The sequence below is a fragment of the Bos grunniens genome, chromosome 3 (assembly GCF_055505025.1).
Source record: "Bos grunniens cultivar Pamir isolate PY7600 chromosome 3, Bosgru_T2T1.0, whole genome shotgun sequence".
NCBI lineage: Eukaryota > Metazoa > Chordata > Mammalia > Artiodactyla > Bovidae > Bos > Bos grunniens.
The window spans coordinates 97,205,478-97,224,474 of record NC_141167.1 but is presented as its reverse complement, the minus strand read 5'-3'; the positions used below and the strand labels follow the sequence as shown (position 1 = coordinate 97,224,474).

At 39.0% G+C, this 18,997-nt stretch overlaps 1 protein-coding gene and 1 long non-coding RNA gene across 13 annotated transcripts in view; one reads left to right on the top strand and one right to left on the bottom strand.

The window, feature by feature from the left end:
- The window catches only part of TBX15 (T-box transcription factor 15), a 125,885-nt gene that overhangs the window by 62,570 nt on the left and 44,318 nt on the right, over nt 1-18,997 (top strand). For 10 of the 12 annotated variants that reach the window (XM_086392127.1, XM_086392132.1, XM_086392123.1 and 7 more), the window contains 2 exons: nt 12,288-12,501; nt 17,561-17,662. In XM_086392127.1, coding sequence (XP_086248253.1) covers nt 12,401-12,501; nt 17,561-17,662 — 203 coding nt within the window. In that variant the 5' untranslated portion in view covers nt 12,288-12,400. Of the gene's footprint in view, nt 1-12,287; nt 12,502-17,560; nt 17,663-17,859; nt 18,487-18,589; nt 18,741-18,997 lie in introns of those variants that run through there. The other 2 variants (XM_086392130.1, XM_086392131.1) reach the window with 2 other exon arrangements.
- Nucleotides 7,808-12,393, bottom strand: LOC147376185 (uncharacterized). Its single transcript, XR_015160822.1, has 3 exons — nt 12,262-12,393; nt 8,928-9,131; nt 7,808-8,331 (listed from the first exon to the last, which is right to left on the bottom strand). It is a non-coding gene; the product is annotated as an uncharacterized LOC147376185 (long non-coding RNA).

Below are 18,997 nucleotides of genomic sequence, written 5' to 3'. Positions count from 1 at the left end.
ATTTTACTCTCATTATCACAGGCAACTTTTCTCCTTAAGTTCATGTGGAGGAGAGTTAGTGTCAGGAATTTTTAAGATGACTGACTGATTGCTATTCGTAGAGGTGACCAAATTCCCTGATGCCCCAAAAGATTTCAGGTTAGATGTTGCCAATTAGTTTTAATGAAACTCATAGTCCTGGAAGGACTAGCTAATGGGATTCGAAAAACTTAAAGTATGCCTGGAGGTGACGCTGTTGGGTTTTCATTGGGAACATGGCATTTAATTAAGACATCTCATTAGTGGGGATATTTTGGTCTCCTGAAGAAGATCAGAAGAAGAATAGCATTCAAGATTCTTGATATGGCTCCAGCCTTCTCTGGCCTCACCTCTTTTCTTGCTTTGCTAAACATATAGCACTTCCTTCATTCATTCATGAATTCAACAAAAACAACATTTTATTGAGTGCATAATAGATGCCAGACATTGTCCCGGGTGCTGAGGATTCAAGAGAAATCACACAGATGTGGTCTCAATTACTAGCTGTTCTCTAAACCTGTCTGGTAGACTTTACTGCCATGCCTCTGCCATAAAATTCCCTTTCCCTGGAATATCTTTCTTCTTCTTTCCCTCTCTCTTCCTTTTCATCTTGAAGATATCTCTTCATTAGGCGCAGAAAAGACCCCTGCACTGGAAGAGGTTCTTGTCACCTCACAATTCCTACAACATTTTGTTGATACTCCTTTTAGATAATAATGAAAATCAGCATTTATGTATCCCTTTTACTGGGCTTCCCTGGTGGCTCAGAGGTAAAGAATCTACCTGCCAATGCAGGAGACATGGGTTCAATCCCTGGGTCAGGAAGATCTCCTGGAGTAGGAAATGGCAACCCACTCCAGAATTCTTGCCTAGAGAATCACATGGACAGGAGCCTGGCGGGCTGCAGTCCATGGGGTCTCAAAGAGTTGGACACGACTTAGTGACTGAATAACAACAACACAGCAATCTCTTTCAGTACTGATAAAGTATTTACATAAACCCCCAGACACACACTTTGTTAGTAATTCATAGAAATTTCACAAAGTAGGTACTAATGATATCCTCAATTTGTAAATGATGAAACTAAGGCTTATAGAGGTTAAATGACTTGTTCAAGATTAGACAGTTGGGAAAAAAGAGATGAACTTCAGAACTTGGTTTTTTGAATTGCAGTCACTCAGCATGCTGTATGCTATGCTGGATTGTAACTGTTCAGTTAATATTAGATTCCTAATTAACCTGACCTATCTCCTAAGTGATTTTGTAAATTCCTGAGGACATAGGAACTTGGCTTGTTTCATTTTGTGCCTTCACAGTATCTAACACACTTGTGGGCCCAGGCTAGATAGTCAATAAGTATTTGTTGAATAAATGAGTGATTGATTGAATGGATAAATTTAGAAAATTACTGGAGAGGTTGTTACATTTTCTAGCCACATGGCTCTTCTGTTAATTAAACAAGATGGTCCATTATATTTGTCTTGATAGGTTGGGTGGATTTGAAACTAAGTGTAGCTGGTGGTGTCCTAAGTATAATCTAAGGATATGGCATGTTCCTGGCTATCTTTGAATGTCTGTGTTGCTTACATGTTTGAAATTGCCACTTCCAAGTGCAGTCACTCCAGGAGTCATAGTTAAATTATAATTGTTGACTGCAAGTCAGCTGCTTAATTCTTCCCCTTTAGCATGTTAGCATGGATTTGTTTTTTTACTGGTGCTCAGTGAGAATAGCCTAAGAAGGTAGAGCAAGTTCTTCTAGAGCCTTTAGGGGAAGGCCTCCTTTTCACATCATGGAAATTTGGCAGATATTTGATGGTGTTTTGGTGGTGGCTGCCGTGGAGGTGGGGGTGGTGGTGGGAGGTTGGGAGTAGTTGTGGTTGCAAAGAGCAAACAAGCACTGGTTTAGGGATGAGCTAATGTGTCAATTCACCCAGAAAAAATGCCATGAGCCTCGGGGAGGGGCATGTGTTGACAGCTGCTGGCCTAAAATTGACTAGTCAATCTTGAAGACCACCCATTCAACCAGGATCAAATTTTGGAAGACCTCTGGGGCAAGAGGTTTTTAGATTTCAGTATTACCATGTAACTTATGATCAATTTTTGGTTATTCCATTTATGCATTTTATGTACTTTGATCAAGAATATTTTTTGAACCAAGAGTTGGTCTCAAAACTTGTAATTTTATGGGGGTGGGGGGAAGAAATAAAATATTTGAACTTAGGATTGTTCTAGAAAAATCCAGGACCCATAGTTGTCCTTATTTATTCTTAGCCTTCCCAACTAACTTGATCATTGCCTTGTAATCTTATATATTAATTTGATGCTTTACTGTTTATAAAGTGCTCTCACATGTTATTATCAGATGATTTCTCCTTAAGTATGCTGCTGCTGCTAAGTCGCTTCAGTCGTGTCTGACTCTGTGTGACCCCATAGACGGAAGCCCACCAGGCTCCCCCGTCCCTGGGATTCTCCAGGCAAGAACACTGGAGTGGGTTACCATTTCCTTCTCCAATGCATGAAAGTGAAAAGTGAAAGTGAAGTCGCTCAGTCATGTCCAACTCTTAGCGACCCCATGGACTGAAGCCCACCGGGCTCCTCCATCCGTGGGATTTTCCAGGCAAGAGTACTGGAGTGGGGTGCCATTGCCTTCTCCACTCCTTAAGTATAGGTATACATTTAAGACTATCAAAAGCTTTGGTGCCCTGAACTCTGACCTCAGCTTAAATAAACCAAATTATGCACAAATAGGAACTACTTCAGCTGTGTTTTCTTGTCTTTCCATGCTGTCATTTCACATTTCACAAAGTCCAAACATTTTCCAATCCAAGTATCTTCTAATGTTATTTTACTTAATTTCTCAGCTAAGGCATAAGAGTGATCTTTAGTGATCTGTCACATTTGGATCTTTTACCCAGGGAGGGCTGGAAACAGGAGGTGAAATACAACAAAAAGGGCCTTTTACATTTGTATTTATGTGTTAAATAATGTTAAGTTGGTGAAGAGACCTAAAATATTCCTGAACATAACTGCCCTCTGACTGAGAAAGGAAAATTCCCATCTGACCTTGGTTTGAATTTTCTCTTTTCTAAGGATGTTTTAGCTTCCGCAGAGCTATCTTCTCACCCAGCAGCCTGGACATTAGCTCGGTGTTTCCCACTTCAGAGTGGGAAGCTCACAACTTTGCAGGACTAGCTCTAAAAACTGGGCAACGATCGATAGTGGAAAGAGCATTACCTGTAGTGTCAGACTAACATTGCCTGCAGTGTCAAATCCCACTCTGACCCCTGCTAGTCATATAACATGAGAAAAGCTTCTTCATCCTGCCAAACCTCAGTTTCCTCACTTATAACATGGCAGCAGTAATGCTTATTCCGTAGGATTTTCTGTGAAAATTGCATGAGGCTTACATATAAATGTATACCAACTATTTAGTGTAGTGCCTGCTATTTCTCTTCTTTTGTTTGCTTCCACCTTTAAAGCATGCTGGAGCACTAGAGGCTGAACCTTTGGTGACATTGAGCCTTTGTCTGATCAACAAGAAACAGATATAAAAATGACTGCTGCCACTTCTTTGCAAAGCCTCTTTAAAAGGCTTAGATCGCAGGGATGACATTGGGTCCTTGCCTGTGGTCTGCTTGTCAGTGAGAGAGGTGCTGGTTGTCAGGTGCAGAGTGCTTTAGGCAGCTGAAGGATATGTGCTCTCAGTCTCCTTAATTGGATTATTGGCATGGGAATTGCAGGCTTCAGGTTACCACCCCCCCCCCCCTTTTCCCAAATAAAACTTGGACGGCATGGAGGGCTCAGAGACTTCATTCCATTACTAAAGTCATCTAACAGGCTCATTTGAGTGTTTGCTATCATCATAATTTTAGTTTAATCCAACCTGGGTTATAGTTCATTCCCTTGAAGCTCTGGAAGGGGTATCAAATTTGGGCTCAGTCCGCACTCAGGTCTGTGCCAAATGTTCTGCCTCTGCCGTATTTAGAATTACTCTATAAAAAGTTTCATCACCAGATTTTGCTAAGCTACCTGATAAAATCTGATGTCCCAGGACCAATTTCCACTGTAGAGGTCCTCTGGAAATAGGAATTACTTGAGCCAGGTACAGGGAGTGCTGCCTGAGTTATAAGCTTCTGATGTCTGCAGTGGTATGAATGGGGACACCTGAGATGACTGTGGGGGTATTGGTTTCAGAGATTTTGGGACTTAAGATGTAGATCAAGGAGTGGTTGCTCTAGCGGTATCTGATAGAGGGTACTGCTCAATATAGTCATGTCCCAGTTATTGGCAGAAACAAACCAAGAATGATTGTTTGATTATCATCTGGGTTGGGTCTTTCTCTTTTGTCTCAAACTACTTTTTCCCTTGGCTTAAAATGACACCTGAAGTCCAGTCTCATGGAAGTGACTGTCCATCTAATCTCAGAAAATTCAGAATCTCCTATCTGCCTCTAGAGTAGTCTTCTACCACCAGTCTTCCACACTGAAACCAGGCTATCATGTATCATTCATTCAGGAGATGTAGCAAAGTGTGAAGCTCAGTTTATGGAATTCATAGTCTAGAAGGGAACACCAAGCTATTTTCACTTTCATTTAAAAGAAAACTTTGGTGTAAACAAAATAAAGTCTAAACTCCATATTATGACACGCACACATTCCTCCTAAAATATAAACTCCATGAGGCCAGGGTTTTTTGTTTTTTCTCAGATGATGTCTCAAGAATTTATTGATAGAAGAGTAATTGGTACATCTATTATGTACCAGTAAGTCATTGTCTAGTTGAGTTGAACCTGATTTTTCCAATTTATCTCACTTTCCCTCTTCCCTTATGTATTTTAAGCTCTTGCCGTATCAGTGTGCTTGTAATTTTCTAAAAATGACAAGTTCCTAATGCTGTTCTCACTATGTGAGATTCCGTCCCGATAATGTCTTTGCTTGCTCATATTGAACGCATATAAAGCTCATAGAGATTTCAAGCCCACTCTTAAATTTCACCTCATGAAATTTTCGATCCTCTCATCCATTGGCTTGTTTGCTCTTCAGAGTTTCCATTAGTGCTTTGCTCCTACATTTGTCAGAGCACCTATCAAAGACCACTGTCCTTAACAGGTTCTGTGTCCTTCCTATCATTGTGAGCTCCCTCAGAGCAAGAACTGATTTTATCTGTCTTGGAACATTCATATACAACCTGATCTATATAAAGCAGAAATGTTTGGTTGAATAAAACTGACAGTAAATATAGTTTAATATGCCTGCAATCCTTAGGAGGTAGAACTGATGTAATCTGAATTAGGCTGTCAATATTACTTGAAATGGAGAGAATACTAGTAACTCTTAGAGTTGTTTTGTTAACTGATGGTATGTGTGTAAAGTCTTAGCAGAATGCCAGTAAGTGCTCAATATATGTTGACTACTAACTCTTTGGGCTTCCCTGGTGGCACTAGTGGTAAAGAATCTTCTGCCAATGCAGGAGATGTAAGAGATGTAGGTTCAGTCCTTCAGTTGGGAAGATCCTCTGGAGGAGGGCATGGCACCCCACTCAAGTATTCTTGCCTGGAGAATCCGATGGACAGAGGAGCCTGACGAGCAACAGTCCATAGAGTTGCAAAGAGTCAGACACGACTGAAGTGACTTAGTATGCACGCATTAATTATTTGGTTGGGACAGTTCTTATGAGCTTATCTCACTGTCCATAGTTATTCTTCTGATAACATTAGATTCTGTTTTTATCATAAAGATATAAATGTAGTTTTTGAAAAGGAAGATATCTTCCCCTTGACTCTAATAGTAAAATAAGGAGATAGCAAAGATAAGGAAACTAAGATACTGCAAAATGAGGTGGCTTTCCAAGACCCTACTCTTGGTTTTTCAAGCCCCAAAAGTAAATATGCCTTGTTAACTGTAGTAATAAATGATTACTTAAAATTATTAGTGAAGTGGAGATGAAATTCACCTGGCAGACTCGGATATATGTTTGGTCAGTGTGTGCATGCTAAGTCGCTTCAGTCATGTCTGACTCTTTGCCACTCTATGGACTGTAGCCCACCAGGCTTCTCTGTCCATGGAATTCTCAAGGCAAGAATACTGGAGTGGGTTGCCATGCCCTCCTCCAGAGGATCTTCCCAACCCAGGAATTGAACTCACGCCTTCTGACTTGCAAGTGGGTTCTTTATTGCTGAGCCACCAGGGAAGCCCATGAAATATGTTTTCATAATATCTAATTTTGAAATTAAGTCAAAGAACACATAATACAGGTTTTTCCTATACATGTCAACTGAATCAGTTTATCATGGTTGGGTTGCTGCTGTTAGACTTGGTGTTCTTTAAGCTGTACTACAAATCCTTTATTAAACATTAAACTTAAAGGGGACTTTATAGTATCCCTAATTATATGCTCATGTGCTGTGCTATAAAGATTAAGGAAAATAGGGACCAGAATAGTCATGTGACTTGTTGTTGTTGTTCAGTTGCTAAGTTATGTCTAACTCTTTTGCCTTCCCATGGACTGTAGCCCTCCAGGCTCCTCTATCCATGGGATTTTCCAGGCAAGAATACTGCAGTGGGTTGCCATTTCCTTCTCCAAGGGATCTTCCTGACCCAGGGATCGAACTTGTGTCTCCTGTATCAGCAGGCAGATTCTTTACCACTGAGCCACCAGGGAAGCCCAGTTATGTGACTTGGCCGAGATCAAACATTTAAGCCATTTCAGTTGTAAGGATGGCCAGCCAAAACAGTTGAAGGGTGTTACAGAATTGCTGACTGCTTTGGCCAAGGATGAATGTAGTATGATCTTGGGGAGACCTGATCATTGATTCAGGAAGTAGAAGACCAACTTCATAGGCCATGTTGTTTTTAGTTTTTTTTAGTCTTAATTTCCTCATCCACAAAATTGACATAAACATAATATGCCATATATTATATAGTATATTAATACTATCTATTAGAAACTATTAGAAAGAAACTATTTTATTATTGCTATTGTTTTGCATGAATTGAGAACTGGAATCTCTCTAAGCTAAATTGAGCTTTCTCTGAGAACTTAGTGTTACAGTATCCAGCTTGTCTATATAAAACAGGTCAGAGAGAGAAAATGAGTGACCCTATGAACTGATGGTTAGATTCTCTTTTGGAAAGCAATAGATATGTTGGTTTGACTCGGAGTCACATGCTGTTCTCCAGTGACTTGTAACTGGCTTAATGCAGGTTCCCAAAGTTTTCTCTTTTAACTTCCTTAGTTATGCGTAACTTTTCATTTATGTTCCTGACTTCCTAAAACTTCCCTCATTACAATATTGTTCACAAGAGACATCTGATAGCCAAAACATCTATCCAGGTCATTCAAATGAGTTCCTAATGGTTATTTTTTGAAGGCAGGAAGTCACAAATTGCCAAGAATGAAAGAACCTTGAAAACACAGAAGTATTTTCTGATCTTCAAAAGACATTATATTTCTGAATGGAGGACCTGACTTAATTGAAATAACGTACTCACTATGCACTTAGGTAACTTGAGTGTACATTCTGATTAACAGATGAAATAATTTATCTGGCTAGCCTAAATATTTTATGTAACTATGATTTGGAAATGTACTTTACAAAGGAATAAATTTTATTTTTACCTCGACTGTTGATCTGGACTCTGAGATGACTATTTTAAGGGTACTGTAGAGTAGTTAATGTCACAGGTAGCCCTCACTGCTCTAGAAGTTAAAAACCAACTATATAGAATCAGTGATATATATATATACACATACAATTGAATATTATTCAGACATAAAAAGGAAAGCTCTGTTGATATTTTTAATAACTGAAAATGTAATTTTTAATGACTGTTATTATGTTACAGCACCACAGATGGATCTTGAGGGCATTATGTTAAGTGAGATAAATCAAATAGAGAAAGATAGATATTGCATGATCTCATTTATGTGTGGAGTCTAAAAAACAAAAAGCACAAAACAAACAAACAAAAAACCCTAAACTCCTAGTTGCTGCTGCTCCTAAGTCGCTTCAGTCGTGTCCAACTCTGTGCGACCCCATAGACGGCAGCCCACCAGGCTCCCCCGTCCCTGGGATTCTCCAGGCAAGAACACTTGAGTGGGTTGCCGTTTCCTTCTCCAATGCATGTAAGTGAAAAGTGAAAGTGCAGCCGCTCAGTCATGTCCGACTCTTCGCGACCCCGTGGACTGTAGCCTACCAGGCTCCTCCATCCATGGGATTCTCCAGGCAAGAGTACTGGAGTGGGTGGGTTGCCATTTCCTTCTCCAAAACTCTTAGCTATAAAGAACAGATTGGTTGGTTCCCAGAGTCAGGAGCTGGAGGGGAGGTGAAATGGGTAAAATGGTCAGAAGGTGCAAATTTGTAGTTATTAAAATAGATACGTCCTGAGGATATAGTGTACAGCATGGTGACTGTAATTAATAATACTCTACTGTATATTTGAACCTGCTAGGAAGAGAGATTTTTAAAACGCTGACTGCACACACAAAAATAACTAGGTGTGGTGAAGGATGTTAACTAGATTTATTGTGATGATTATTTCACAGTATATACATACATCGAATCTTTATGTTGTACATGTGAAACTAACATTAGGTTATGTGTCAGTTAATATCTATAAATGTAAATTAATCTTTTAGAAAGATGAAGTTGGTAAATAAAAGTTGCAGAAAATACCCGAGAATGCTACACTCAGAAAAGTGTTTATTTCTACATGATGAGATTAAAAGTGATTTGTTTTTTTGTCTTTTTGATCATCTATAGTTTCTATAATAAAACATACATGTTCCTTTATGAAAAAACAAACTATATAAGCTATAATATTAATTTTGTTTCCAACCTGTGACAGTTAAACAACCAAGGATAGAAAATTACATGCTGCATTCGTGTGATTGAAAATACGAGCTGGTACCTGCATTCTGTATGTAGAAGTCGTTTGGGCTTTATTTTGTGAGGGAGTGAGACTTCAGGAGCACAGAGTATTTCTAGGCAAACAACTGTTTCTGAAAATCCTCTTCATGTGAAAACAGTGCCTCTGTCTCCACATCTTGTCCATTCCTTTCTTAGTAACCATGGAATGTTCCAGCCTTCTTAGATCTCTTTCTTCCCTGAATTCCTATGTGACATACAGAAAAATATGTAATGGTATGGAGAACTGCATGGTAGTATTTGTCTCGGTCTCCGATTATTTATGAACATTTCCAGTTTCTACTTGTTCTGTAAAGAGATCCATTGTGTACTTCAGTATTTTCCAGAATCTAGCACAGTGCCAGGCACATAATAAGCACTCAATAAACACGTAATTAATCAACACTAACTGGGAAATTTCTCAAGGTCTGGATTCTGTTTCAAATTATCTACATGGTACCTTGTATAGGGCCACATGCTGATAGGTGCTTATTGATGGATTTGATTGAAACTATAAACAGAATACTCAATTCTTCAACTCCTATGATAATGTGAATTTGGATCCTCAGTCTTTTCCTCTTTTCATTATCTTGCCCAGACAGTTTATAATTTGATACTTCTGCAATTTTTTTCAAGTCCAGCATCAAATTTTTCTTTCATGAATCATGGTTTTAGTGTTTTATCTAAAAAAACAAACAAACATTGAACAGCTAACAATCTATTGGAAATAGTTGGCCACTGAGTACTTAGAACTAAAGTCCCAATTAAGCAATTTGTATAATGATCTTTAAAAAAGCTTATCTCTTTTGACTTATTTACACATGTTTTGGACTTTTTCCTAAAGTTTTGAAGTAGAATTTAAAAAAAATGATGCTTCTAATTGAGGTAGCTTGGGTTAATCCTGAAAGTTGCATTAAGAAGGATTCTTACATTCTTCAAACCACTAGAGGTAGAAGAGATTATGAAAGTTTTCAGTTCAGTCCTTCTAATTGTACTATGAAGAAATAGGTCCAATGTGGCTAAATAATTTGCCCAAGATTATTCATTAGTCCATTTAATGTTACATTCTGAATACCTATTTTATTCCAGATGATGAAGGGAGTTAAGAGCAGAGACATTTACTTCCTTACTCTGCAGCCACCATTCCCATTCTAATCCCTACCTCAATTTGGCTACCTTTAGAAATTGATCACTTATTGCAGCAGTATCTTTCCTTTGTTTCCTCCTTCCTAAACACATGCTAGAGAAATCATGTGTCAAAAATGTTTGCCGGGCTCTACTTAGGTGGTTTATTTCCTTTTGTTTCACAATCATAGCATGCTATGATAGGGAGATTTCATAGTACTTTGCTCCCAAAAGTACGACAAGACTGTTTTTTAAAAATCTTGCTTTGAGAAGATCTTGAAAAAGTCACAGTTTTAGTGATAAGCAAGGAGCTCTTGGCGTATCACAGAAACAAAATGGGATTTGGGAATCCAGACCTCAGGGGGTTGGATTACTATTGTTTGGAGAGTGTGTGATGATGTCATGGCTCTGCTGAAAGGCAGACTGAATCAGGCTGGGATAGAGATTTGTCGCTCAACTACAGCTCTCACCTTAGATGAGTAGCTCCACTTTTCTATACTTGGAAGAGATCAACATTAGCTTCTGTTTAGTCCAAGGTATAAAATTATCATTTTATATTTATTTTTACATTTTTTTTACATTGTAAATTAATATTTACATTTATTCCATGCTTAGACATGGAAAATCTGGCTATACAACTTTTTAATGTTTTTGATGAAGATGATGACTGGATCAGTGATTGTGGATAAACTAAAGATTATGGGCAGAGGCTTCCCTGTTGTTTGGGAGCTTGGTTCAGTTCTGCGGTGTGTTGAATGTCTTCAGCAGTGAGGGTGAGGAATTGGGGAGGATGGAGAAAAATGACACTTGGCTTCCCATGGGCTTGCAAAGCTGTGATAGATTCTTGCTAGAAATGCTGCCTGGCCTTGAGAGAGGAACACTTTAGGACTGGAAGGAAAGAAAATTAAAGGTGTCGTGAGAGGCGTTGTTCACAGGCCTGGAAACCTGCTCCAGTTAGTGAGGATGGCCACGAGATGGTCTGGCATTGTGTCCCAGCCTTCTTCCGTCATGTTAATGTCAAGCACTGGTGCCCAAGAGGTCCTGACCTTTGACAGCATTGAAAAGCCAGTTGTCAGAGTAAGACATTGTTGTTTTTAACCTTTCTTTATGTATGTATTTAATTAGGGGGTAGAAATCAAAATCCTAGATGTTAAGGGTGAGTGGAAGAAATACGTTTTTAGGCTTGGTTTGCAGTATCATTTGACATAAGGAAACTACTAGCTACTCCAAGTTTGGAAAATATTAGGAGATACAATTCTTCTAAAAGTAAATTCTGAAAAATTACAGATCTGCCTCTAGCATTCTCTTTGGTCTGCATCCTCCCTACTCCCCCACCCCCAACCCTGCCCCTTCTTTGAGAATAGAAGACGCAGGAGGAAAGGACCATCTGGCCCAGCATGCCAGCTTTTTATTTGGTTGCTCTCAATCCTACCTTCCTGTTTGCATCAGCCCTCCCCTCTACCCATACTTTAGAAACCAATCAAGGTGTCTCCTAAACTCATTTATTCCCTTTGTTTTAACCGCCTTCTTGGGGTAACCTTTTCCATATGCTTACATCCTTGCCTCACAACAGACTGGTTTGTTTTTTTTTTTTAAATCCAAAATGGCCTGATTGGGCTTTAGGGAAAGCCATTTACTCAAATATACAACAAGGTGTTTCTGAAGATCCCTAACAGCTTTTCATTACTTGTGATGACCAGGATATATAAATGGAGGAAAAGTTGCTGTGTTTAAAAGTAACTGACTGATGGACAGTGATGCTGTGTGGTATGGAATTAGAGAATACATTGCTGTTAGCATGGAATCTTTTCCCCCAAGTTGAAAAGTCTAATCTGGGTTTGCAGCTGGAGTCTGTGATGATGATTCTTTCTTAAAATTTGGCCTTTGTTTATTTTGTTGCCCCAGTTTGGTTTTATTCCCTTCAACACGGTGACATTCACACTCTTTCTATTGCCTATTGTGGGCCAATTTTCTTCAGCTGTTGCTAGAACTTACTAAAATGCCAGATTTCATGTTGGAAACATGAAACCTGAAAGAAGATCGTAAATCACAAAAACAAACCACACACACACACAAATACCCTGAGTACTGTGCACTGGAGCTTCCCAGCTTTAAGCCTCCTTTTGTTACCCCTCTCCCCACCCCATCGTGCCCCCCACCCTGCCTCCATCGTTTTGAGGCCAGGGGCATGGGGGGAGTCAGCAGTTTCTCACCTAAGGCTCAATTATTTATTTTGCAGATTCCGAGCAGAGCACAGGTTCTGACTCCGAGGTGCTCACTGAGCGGACTTCCTGCTCCTTTGACACTCACGCTGACCTGGGCCCTGGTGCTGCAGGCCCTGTGCCTGCCGCCATGTCTTCCATGGAAGAGATTCAGGTGGAGCTACAATGTGCTGACCTCTGGAAGAGGTTCCATGACATTGGAACCGAGATGATTATCACCAAAGCAGGCAGGTGAGGACAATTCCTTTAATAGCCAGATTCGAAGACCAGGAGAACAAACTTAGGAGCTGTTACGTTTTTCTTTCTATTTATTTGTGGTAGGTGGCCTTGGTGAAGCCAAAGCCACTCCCATTCACTTTTCAGCATCTGGATATCTTGATAAAATGCTTTTTTTGTGTTTATTGGGTTTTGCTGTTTTCCTCCAAGGATCACTCAAACCTAAATCACCTCTACCCTCACAAACATTTTCTGCTTGCAAATGTGTTCCAGCCAGTACTAGAGATCCATGGTACCTAACAGTCAAACAATAGATCGCCAAAGCTAGTGTTACTTCACCAACCAGTGTTTTCAAGAGAAAAAGCTTGCATCTTCTAAGGCATTTAAATCAGCCAGATATTTTTGTAAGAATTTTGTTTTTGGTAAAATTTGGGCTTAGTGCGTGCATTTTTGGAACTCTGCTGATTGATTCATTGTGTTTTACTGTTGGCTTTAAATTATCACTTTAATGGGACCTACTGAAAACTCTTTCAAAACGATTTATGTAGGATGATAAAAGTTTTAAAAACACAGCATTTCTTGAAATAAACACCGTTAATTAAGCTACTTCTTTATTTGTATCTTTACATATGTTCAGAGTTAGGTATCTGTTTTGTGCTAGATATTCAACATGTATTACATTATTTAAACTTCACAGGAGTCCTTTGAGGGAGGATATGATAATCCCATATATAGATGAGGATGCAAAAGCTGGAAGAGGTTAATTAACTTGACTAAGGCCACACAGGTAGTAAAGGAGAGCTCAGAATTCTACACAAATCTGTTTGGCTCCAAAACAATTGTCTTAAGTATTTATGTCTGTTCTGCCCTTTGAATTCAAATGAAAATAAATCTGTACTGAATTTTTTAGTGTATAAGAATAGTTCATTGAAATTAAAGCAGTTATAGTGGTTTCATATTTACAGAGTCAGTCCACATAGTCTCACATCACAGAGACCAAAAAGACTCACCTCACTGATGGTAAACTATGAACATTCAAAGCAAAAGCATGTTTTGACTGGGTCTAGTTCACTTGAATATGCATTTAGAGAAACCTCTCATTAAGATGTTACAAAAAGATGATCTTAAAATGAACCAGAAGTCTTATTCAGTTTCATCCTCCCCTGTAAACCCCCTTCCTTCTTTAAGTTTTAGTAGAGAATAAAGTCATTAAAAAAAAACTTTATTTGGAGGAGCAATTTGAGTAATTGAAGGAGAATTACTTTCAAAATACCTTTCAGAATTATTTTTTAAAAATTGAAGTATAGTTGATTTACAATGTGTTAATTTCTGCTGTTCAGCAAAGTGATTCAGTATATTCACACACACCCCTGCGCCCCCCCCACATATATATATATATATATATATATATATATATATACACACATTCTTCTAAATATTCTTTTCCATTATGGTTTATCACAGGGTATTGAATATAGTTCCCTGTGCTATCCAGTAAGACTTCTCCGTTTATTCAGAATTACTTTCAAAAGCCATCTTTTTTTGTTGCTTGAGTTTCATTCTACATTTTGAGATGTTATGACTTGGACAGAAACAGCAATTCAAGGAAGATATTTTTATTCTTTTTCTTAGTGTTTGTTAAGGGCATTAGTTTGGTGAGAGGGGAAATACTACTTGTATTGTCTATCAGATTTTCCAGTTTTCTTTGGGGGGCAGTTTACTTACTACTATTAACATTATGTCTGTGTATTTTAATCACATTTGTTCCTGATATCATTCTCTGTTCCCTACACATCAATGAATTCAGTTTATTCGAACACTTCCTTGACAACTCTCCTGTGATGTCATTTCATGATTTATTCTGCATTGTTTTCTTTTCTGTATCTCTACCTTCACAAATCACTTTGGTCTGAATATATGGGCTTCGCAGGTGGCTCAGTGCTAAAGAACCTGCCTAAAGAACCCACCTGCCCTTACAGGAGATGTGGGTTTACTCCCTGGGTCGGGAAGATCCCCTGGAGAGGAAAATGGCAGCCCATTCCAGTATTCTTGCCTGGGAAACCCCGTGGATAGAGGAGCCATGTAGCCATGGTGGGCTACAGTCCATGGGGTCACAAAAGAGTCAGACATGACTCAGTGACTAAACGACAACAACCTGAATAGATCCAGGCATTCTGAGCACAGACGTGCAGTTTGTTCTTTATTCATATCCCTCTGTTTAGATTTAGAAACTGTACTTGTTGCTCCCGTGTTGAAGTGCCTCAGCTATTAATGTTACTGTCAGTAACTCTGCTCAAGTAATTCTGGAACCACTGAGAAACATGCAAAGAAGTCTTTCTCTTCTGTAAATTTTCTTCATTCCCTCCCCATCCCAGAAATTGATTCTTTCCTTTTCTCTTCATTTTTCTTCCTATGTAGTGTCCTTTTCAGTTTTAATTTCAGTTTCCATTGTATTAGTTATGTATGCCTCTCTGTTCTTTTTTCCCCTCTCAGACCTTAGTCACCATCTACTTCTTTTCACATTCCAAACTGTAAACTTGTTGATTCAGAACTACTGTCGTCTACAGAACCCTCAATCTTTGAGTGCACCAACAGAACCTGCATGGTCAGCACCATGGACAGAGGTGTTTGTAGGGATTAATGGGTTTGGAAGTCAAAAAAATTGACCTAAATTTAGGCATAAAATGAAAACTCATCTCATTTTGTGAATATGAAAGATTAATTTTTCCTTGGGTGTTATGACATTGCTTGATATTCTGTGCTAAAATACTGACAAAAAGAAAAAGCAACTTTGGTAAGATTTTAATGAGAGAATTCAAATATCAGCGTAGAATTGAAAGCAGGAGTCACTGTGAGTATTGTTTAGTTCTTTTCCTTTGTTTTATAGATGGTGAATTTAAATGACTTCTCCAGAGCCATATAGCTCATTCATTTTAGAACTTAAGTTCTAAAGAACTGGAAAAAGACAGGTAGCATCTCCACTCAAGGTCATATAAATGTTTTGGACAAAACAGGTATTGAGTTTAAAACCATCTGACCCTTTTTCTTGAAGTCATCAGGAAATAAATTCATCTCTTTTAGTGTAGTGTAGCCCTCTGTTGCTGGCTGACAGAAACCACATTTTCTTATCTCAGGTAGTAAGAGAGAGGATTTTTCCACCCCCAGAAAGATGTTCTCCAAACATTTATATAGACAGGGCAATCATAAGTCACTGTTATTAAGAAGGGAATTAATGATCTATACATACATGTATATACCAAGGTTCCCAAATTTTTGGAAAGAGTTAATGTGAATCAAAGTGCCTCACCTACAGTGAATGATAGATTTAGTCATTGTGAGCAGCCCACAATAAAATTTCATTAGCTCGCCATAATACTAAAATAGAAGACTTTCTAATTAAACTTTAAGAATAGAGAAAGAAAATCTAAAACTGAAATACCAATAGAAGCTTCTGAAAGTTATAAAGTGAAAAAGAAGAATTGGTAATACTGACATTATTCTTTGCAAATATTTAAGAAACAGCCACCATCCCTATTGAAGATCTATGGTCACTCTTGTACTTTAACCTCAAACAAGATTATGATGTCACCAACCTATAACCAGAGGACTTTTGTTTTCTGAGTAATTTTTGATGAGTAGTAGAGTGTGTGACTAGCACAGAAAGCCCCTCATGTAAACAACCAATGCACATTTGTGAGATGACTGTCTGGGGTCAGGGTATGGTCTATGGCTGTGAAATGGAGCAAAGCCAATTAGGCCATATGTGGATCAAGCCTGTGACCTTGACCTCATTAGCACCGTGCTCTGCCCAGTTCAACTAACTGGCCCCAGATGGTTAAACTTAATGCAGCATTTTGTGTACAAGTATCCTAGAGCACATTCAGGGCAATCCACATTTTTTAAAAAACTGAACACTTTTTATGTCTGGCTCCTAAATGAATGACATGCAAAATAGCCTGATGTTTTTCTTCTTTCTTATGGTTAAAGAAGAATGGCAAATTTTATTTTAGTCTCCTTGAAACTTAATACCTCTTTGGGGCTGCTCCCTCTCCTCCTCTTCAATTATGAGAGTAGTTGTAAAGTGCCATATCCTGACCTCACTTGCTTTGGCAAGTTTAACAAGCCATTGTGGTGGAAACAAGGTATTGCCCAGAGGCCACTAGAATTCATTTGGTATTTGCTTCTTATTCCACAGGGTCCTTCCTCTGACACACACGTTGACAGCCTGAGAACTTGCAGAAATTTTTCTACAGTTTTATGTGTTAAAAAACAAAAACAAAAACCGTTGGTGGTCCTTTGTTTGAGAACTGGTAGCACCTTCCTTCTTTTTTTCTTTTCTTAAGATATTATTTTTAGAGTGGTCATTTTCAAGTAGACAATCAAAAAGTACTTCATGATCACTGCAATTAACTGTGATAAGCTACTTAGGGAATAAGAATATAAGTTATTCAAGTGTATTAAGTATAAAAGTGTAAGTATATTTAAAGATGTTTTAGGGAATTCCATGGCTGTCCAGTGGTTAGGAGATGCTTCCACTGCTGCTGCTGCTGCTAAGTCACTTCAGTCGTGTCCAACTCTGTGCGACCCCATAGATGGCAGCCCACCGGGCTCTCCTGTCCCTGGGATTCTCAAGGCAAGAACACTCAGGCAGCCCAATTCAATCCCTGTTTGAGGAACTAAGATCCTGCAAGCTGCATGGTGCAGCCAAAAAAAAAGAGACGAAGAATGTTACAGTCTAATAGGGAATGTATATATATGCATTTTATCTATCTCTTGTCTCTCCATCTGTCTCACATTAAAGATTAATGTAAAGCATGCTATGGTATAAGATCTTTGAGTGTATGAATAATCAAACAGTTCAATTTAAGTTCAGAAGAGGTGTTATTTCAGCAGTATACATCCTCAGGATATTTGATAGTGATAATTTTCAAATTGAAAAAAAACAGCCAACTTTGAGAATTAAAGGATATGGGATTTCGACGTGCTTCCTATTAAGAAGAGACTCATCAAGTGTTTACTCTTGCTACTTCTTCCCCTCTGATTGCTGAGCTTCCTGCCTTGTTTGCCATTATAGGAGGATGTTTCCTGCCATGAGAGTGAAAATCACTGGCCTGGATCCACACCAGCAGTACTACATAGCAATGGACATTGTACCTGTGGACAATAAAAGATACAGGTAATGATGACTGGCATGTGGAATTGTGGGCATCACCAGCACCCAGGATGTTGTGTAAACTCATTAGATGACACATTTTAACAGTGCACTGCAAAGAGTTGACTCACTGGCAAAGACTCTGATGCTGGGAGGGACTGGGGGCAGGAGGAGAAGGGGACGACAGAGGATGAGATGGCTGGATGGCATCACTGACTCGATGGACGTGAGTCTGAGTGAACTCCGGGAGTTGGTGATGGACAGGGAGGCCTGGCGTGCTGCGATTCATGGGGTCGCAAAGAGTCAGACACGACTGAGCAACTGAACTGAACTGTACAATGTACTGGGTGGGGAACAAGGATAGAGGATATGCCAATGGCCTGTGGCAGAACATCAGACAGGAGAGAGGCAGGGAGTCAGAACCAGTAATGGTTTGGTCTGGATCCTCCTAACATTTCTATAAAGACTGGGATTATATAGGGACTTCCCTGGCAGACCAGTGGTTCAGACTCTAAGCTTCCTCTGCAGGGGGCATATCTGGTCAGGGAACTAAGATTCTGCATGCTGCATGGCACAGCCAAAAAAACAAAGATAAATACTTTTTTAAAAAAGTGGGATTGTGTAGTGTATGCCAGGGTAGCAAAAATCAAATGGATCTTAAGTCTAAAACTAATTCAGTTAACACTGAAAGTGATTAATGTGTTGAATGATTTGGTTTATGAAATACTAGGTGAGCTGAGATGATTTATTTTGAAAAGTGGTCAGAGAAGTGCATTAATACAGTATATTCAATTATATACGTGGTGGATTATCCTGTTGTTGATGGAGGGGAAGAATGGGAGAATTGGGTAAGGCCTCAGAAGAATATCTATTTAGGGGAATTATTGGTAATTAATATGGATTATGAACAAGTTTGCTAAATAACCTTCCTTCAGAGCCATTAAAAGGCAACATAGTCTCCACGTGTCTCACTCATAGTTCTTGTCGGAAACAGGTTGTGGCTTAATTGATCTCCTGAGTTCTCAATCAACTCAGTGAGTCATGGCTCATTTTTGAGATATTTCAGAACTTGGCCCTAAGCCCATGAATTTGGAGGTTAGAGGTGAATAGAGAAGTTCATTACTTGTATGTTAGAGGGAGTGCTGGTTAAGAAAAAAGTGGTCTTGATGTTGGACTTAGTAGGGGAGATGCTCCTTTCTTTAAAAACTTCCTTCATTTCAGTGAAAATGGAGACCGCTGTCTTAGTGCAGCCATTCCCAGAAACACCAGGACTTCCCAGTTAGTTTTCTTTGATTAACCTAGTCTCATTCCAGTGACTTTGTGGGAAAATAATGTGGATGTTCAAAACTAAGTTTTCAT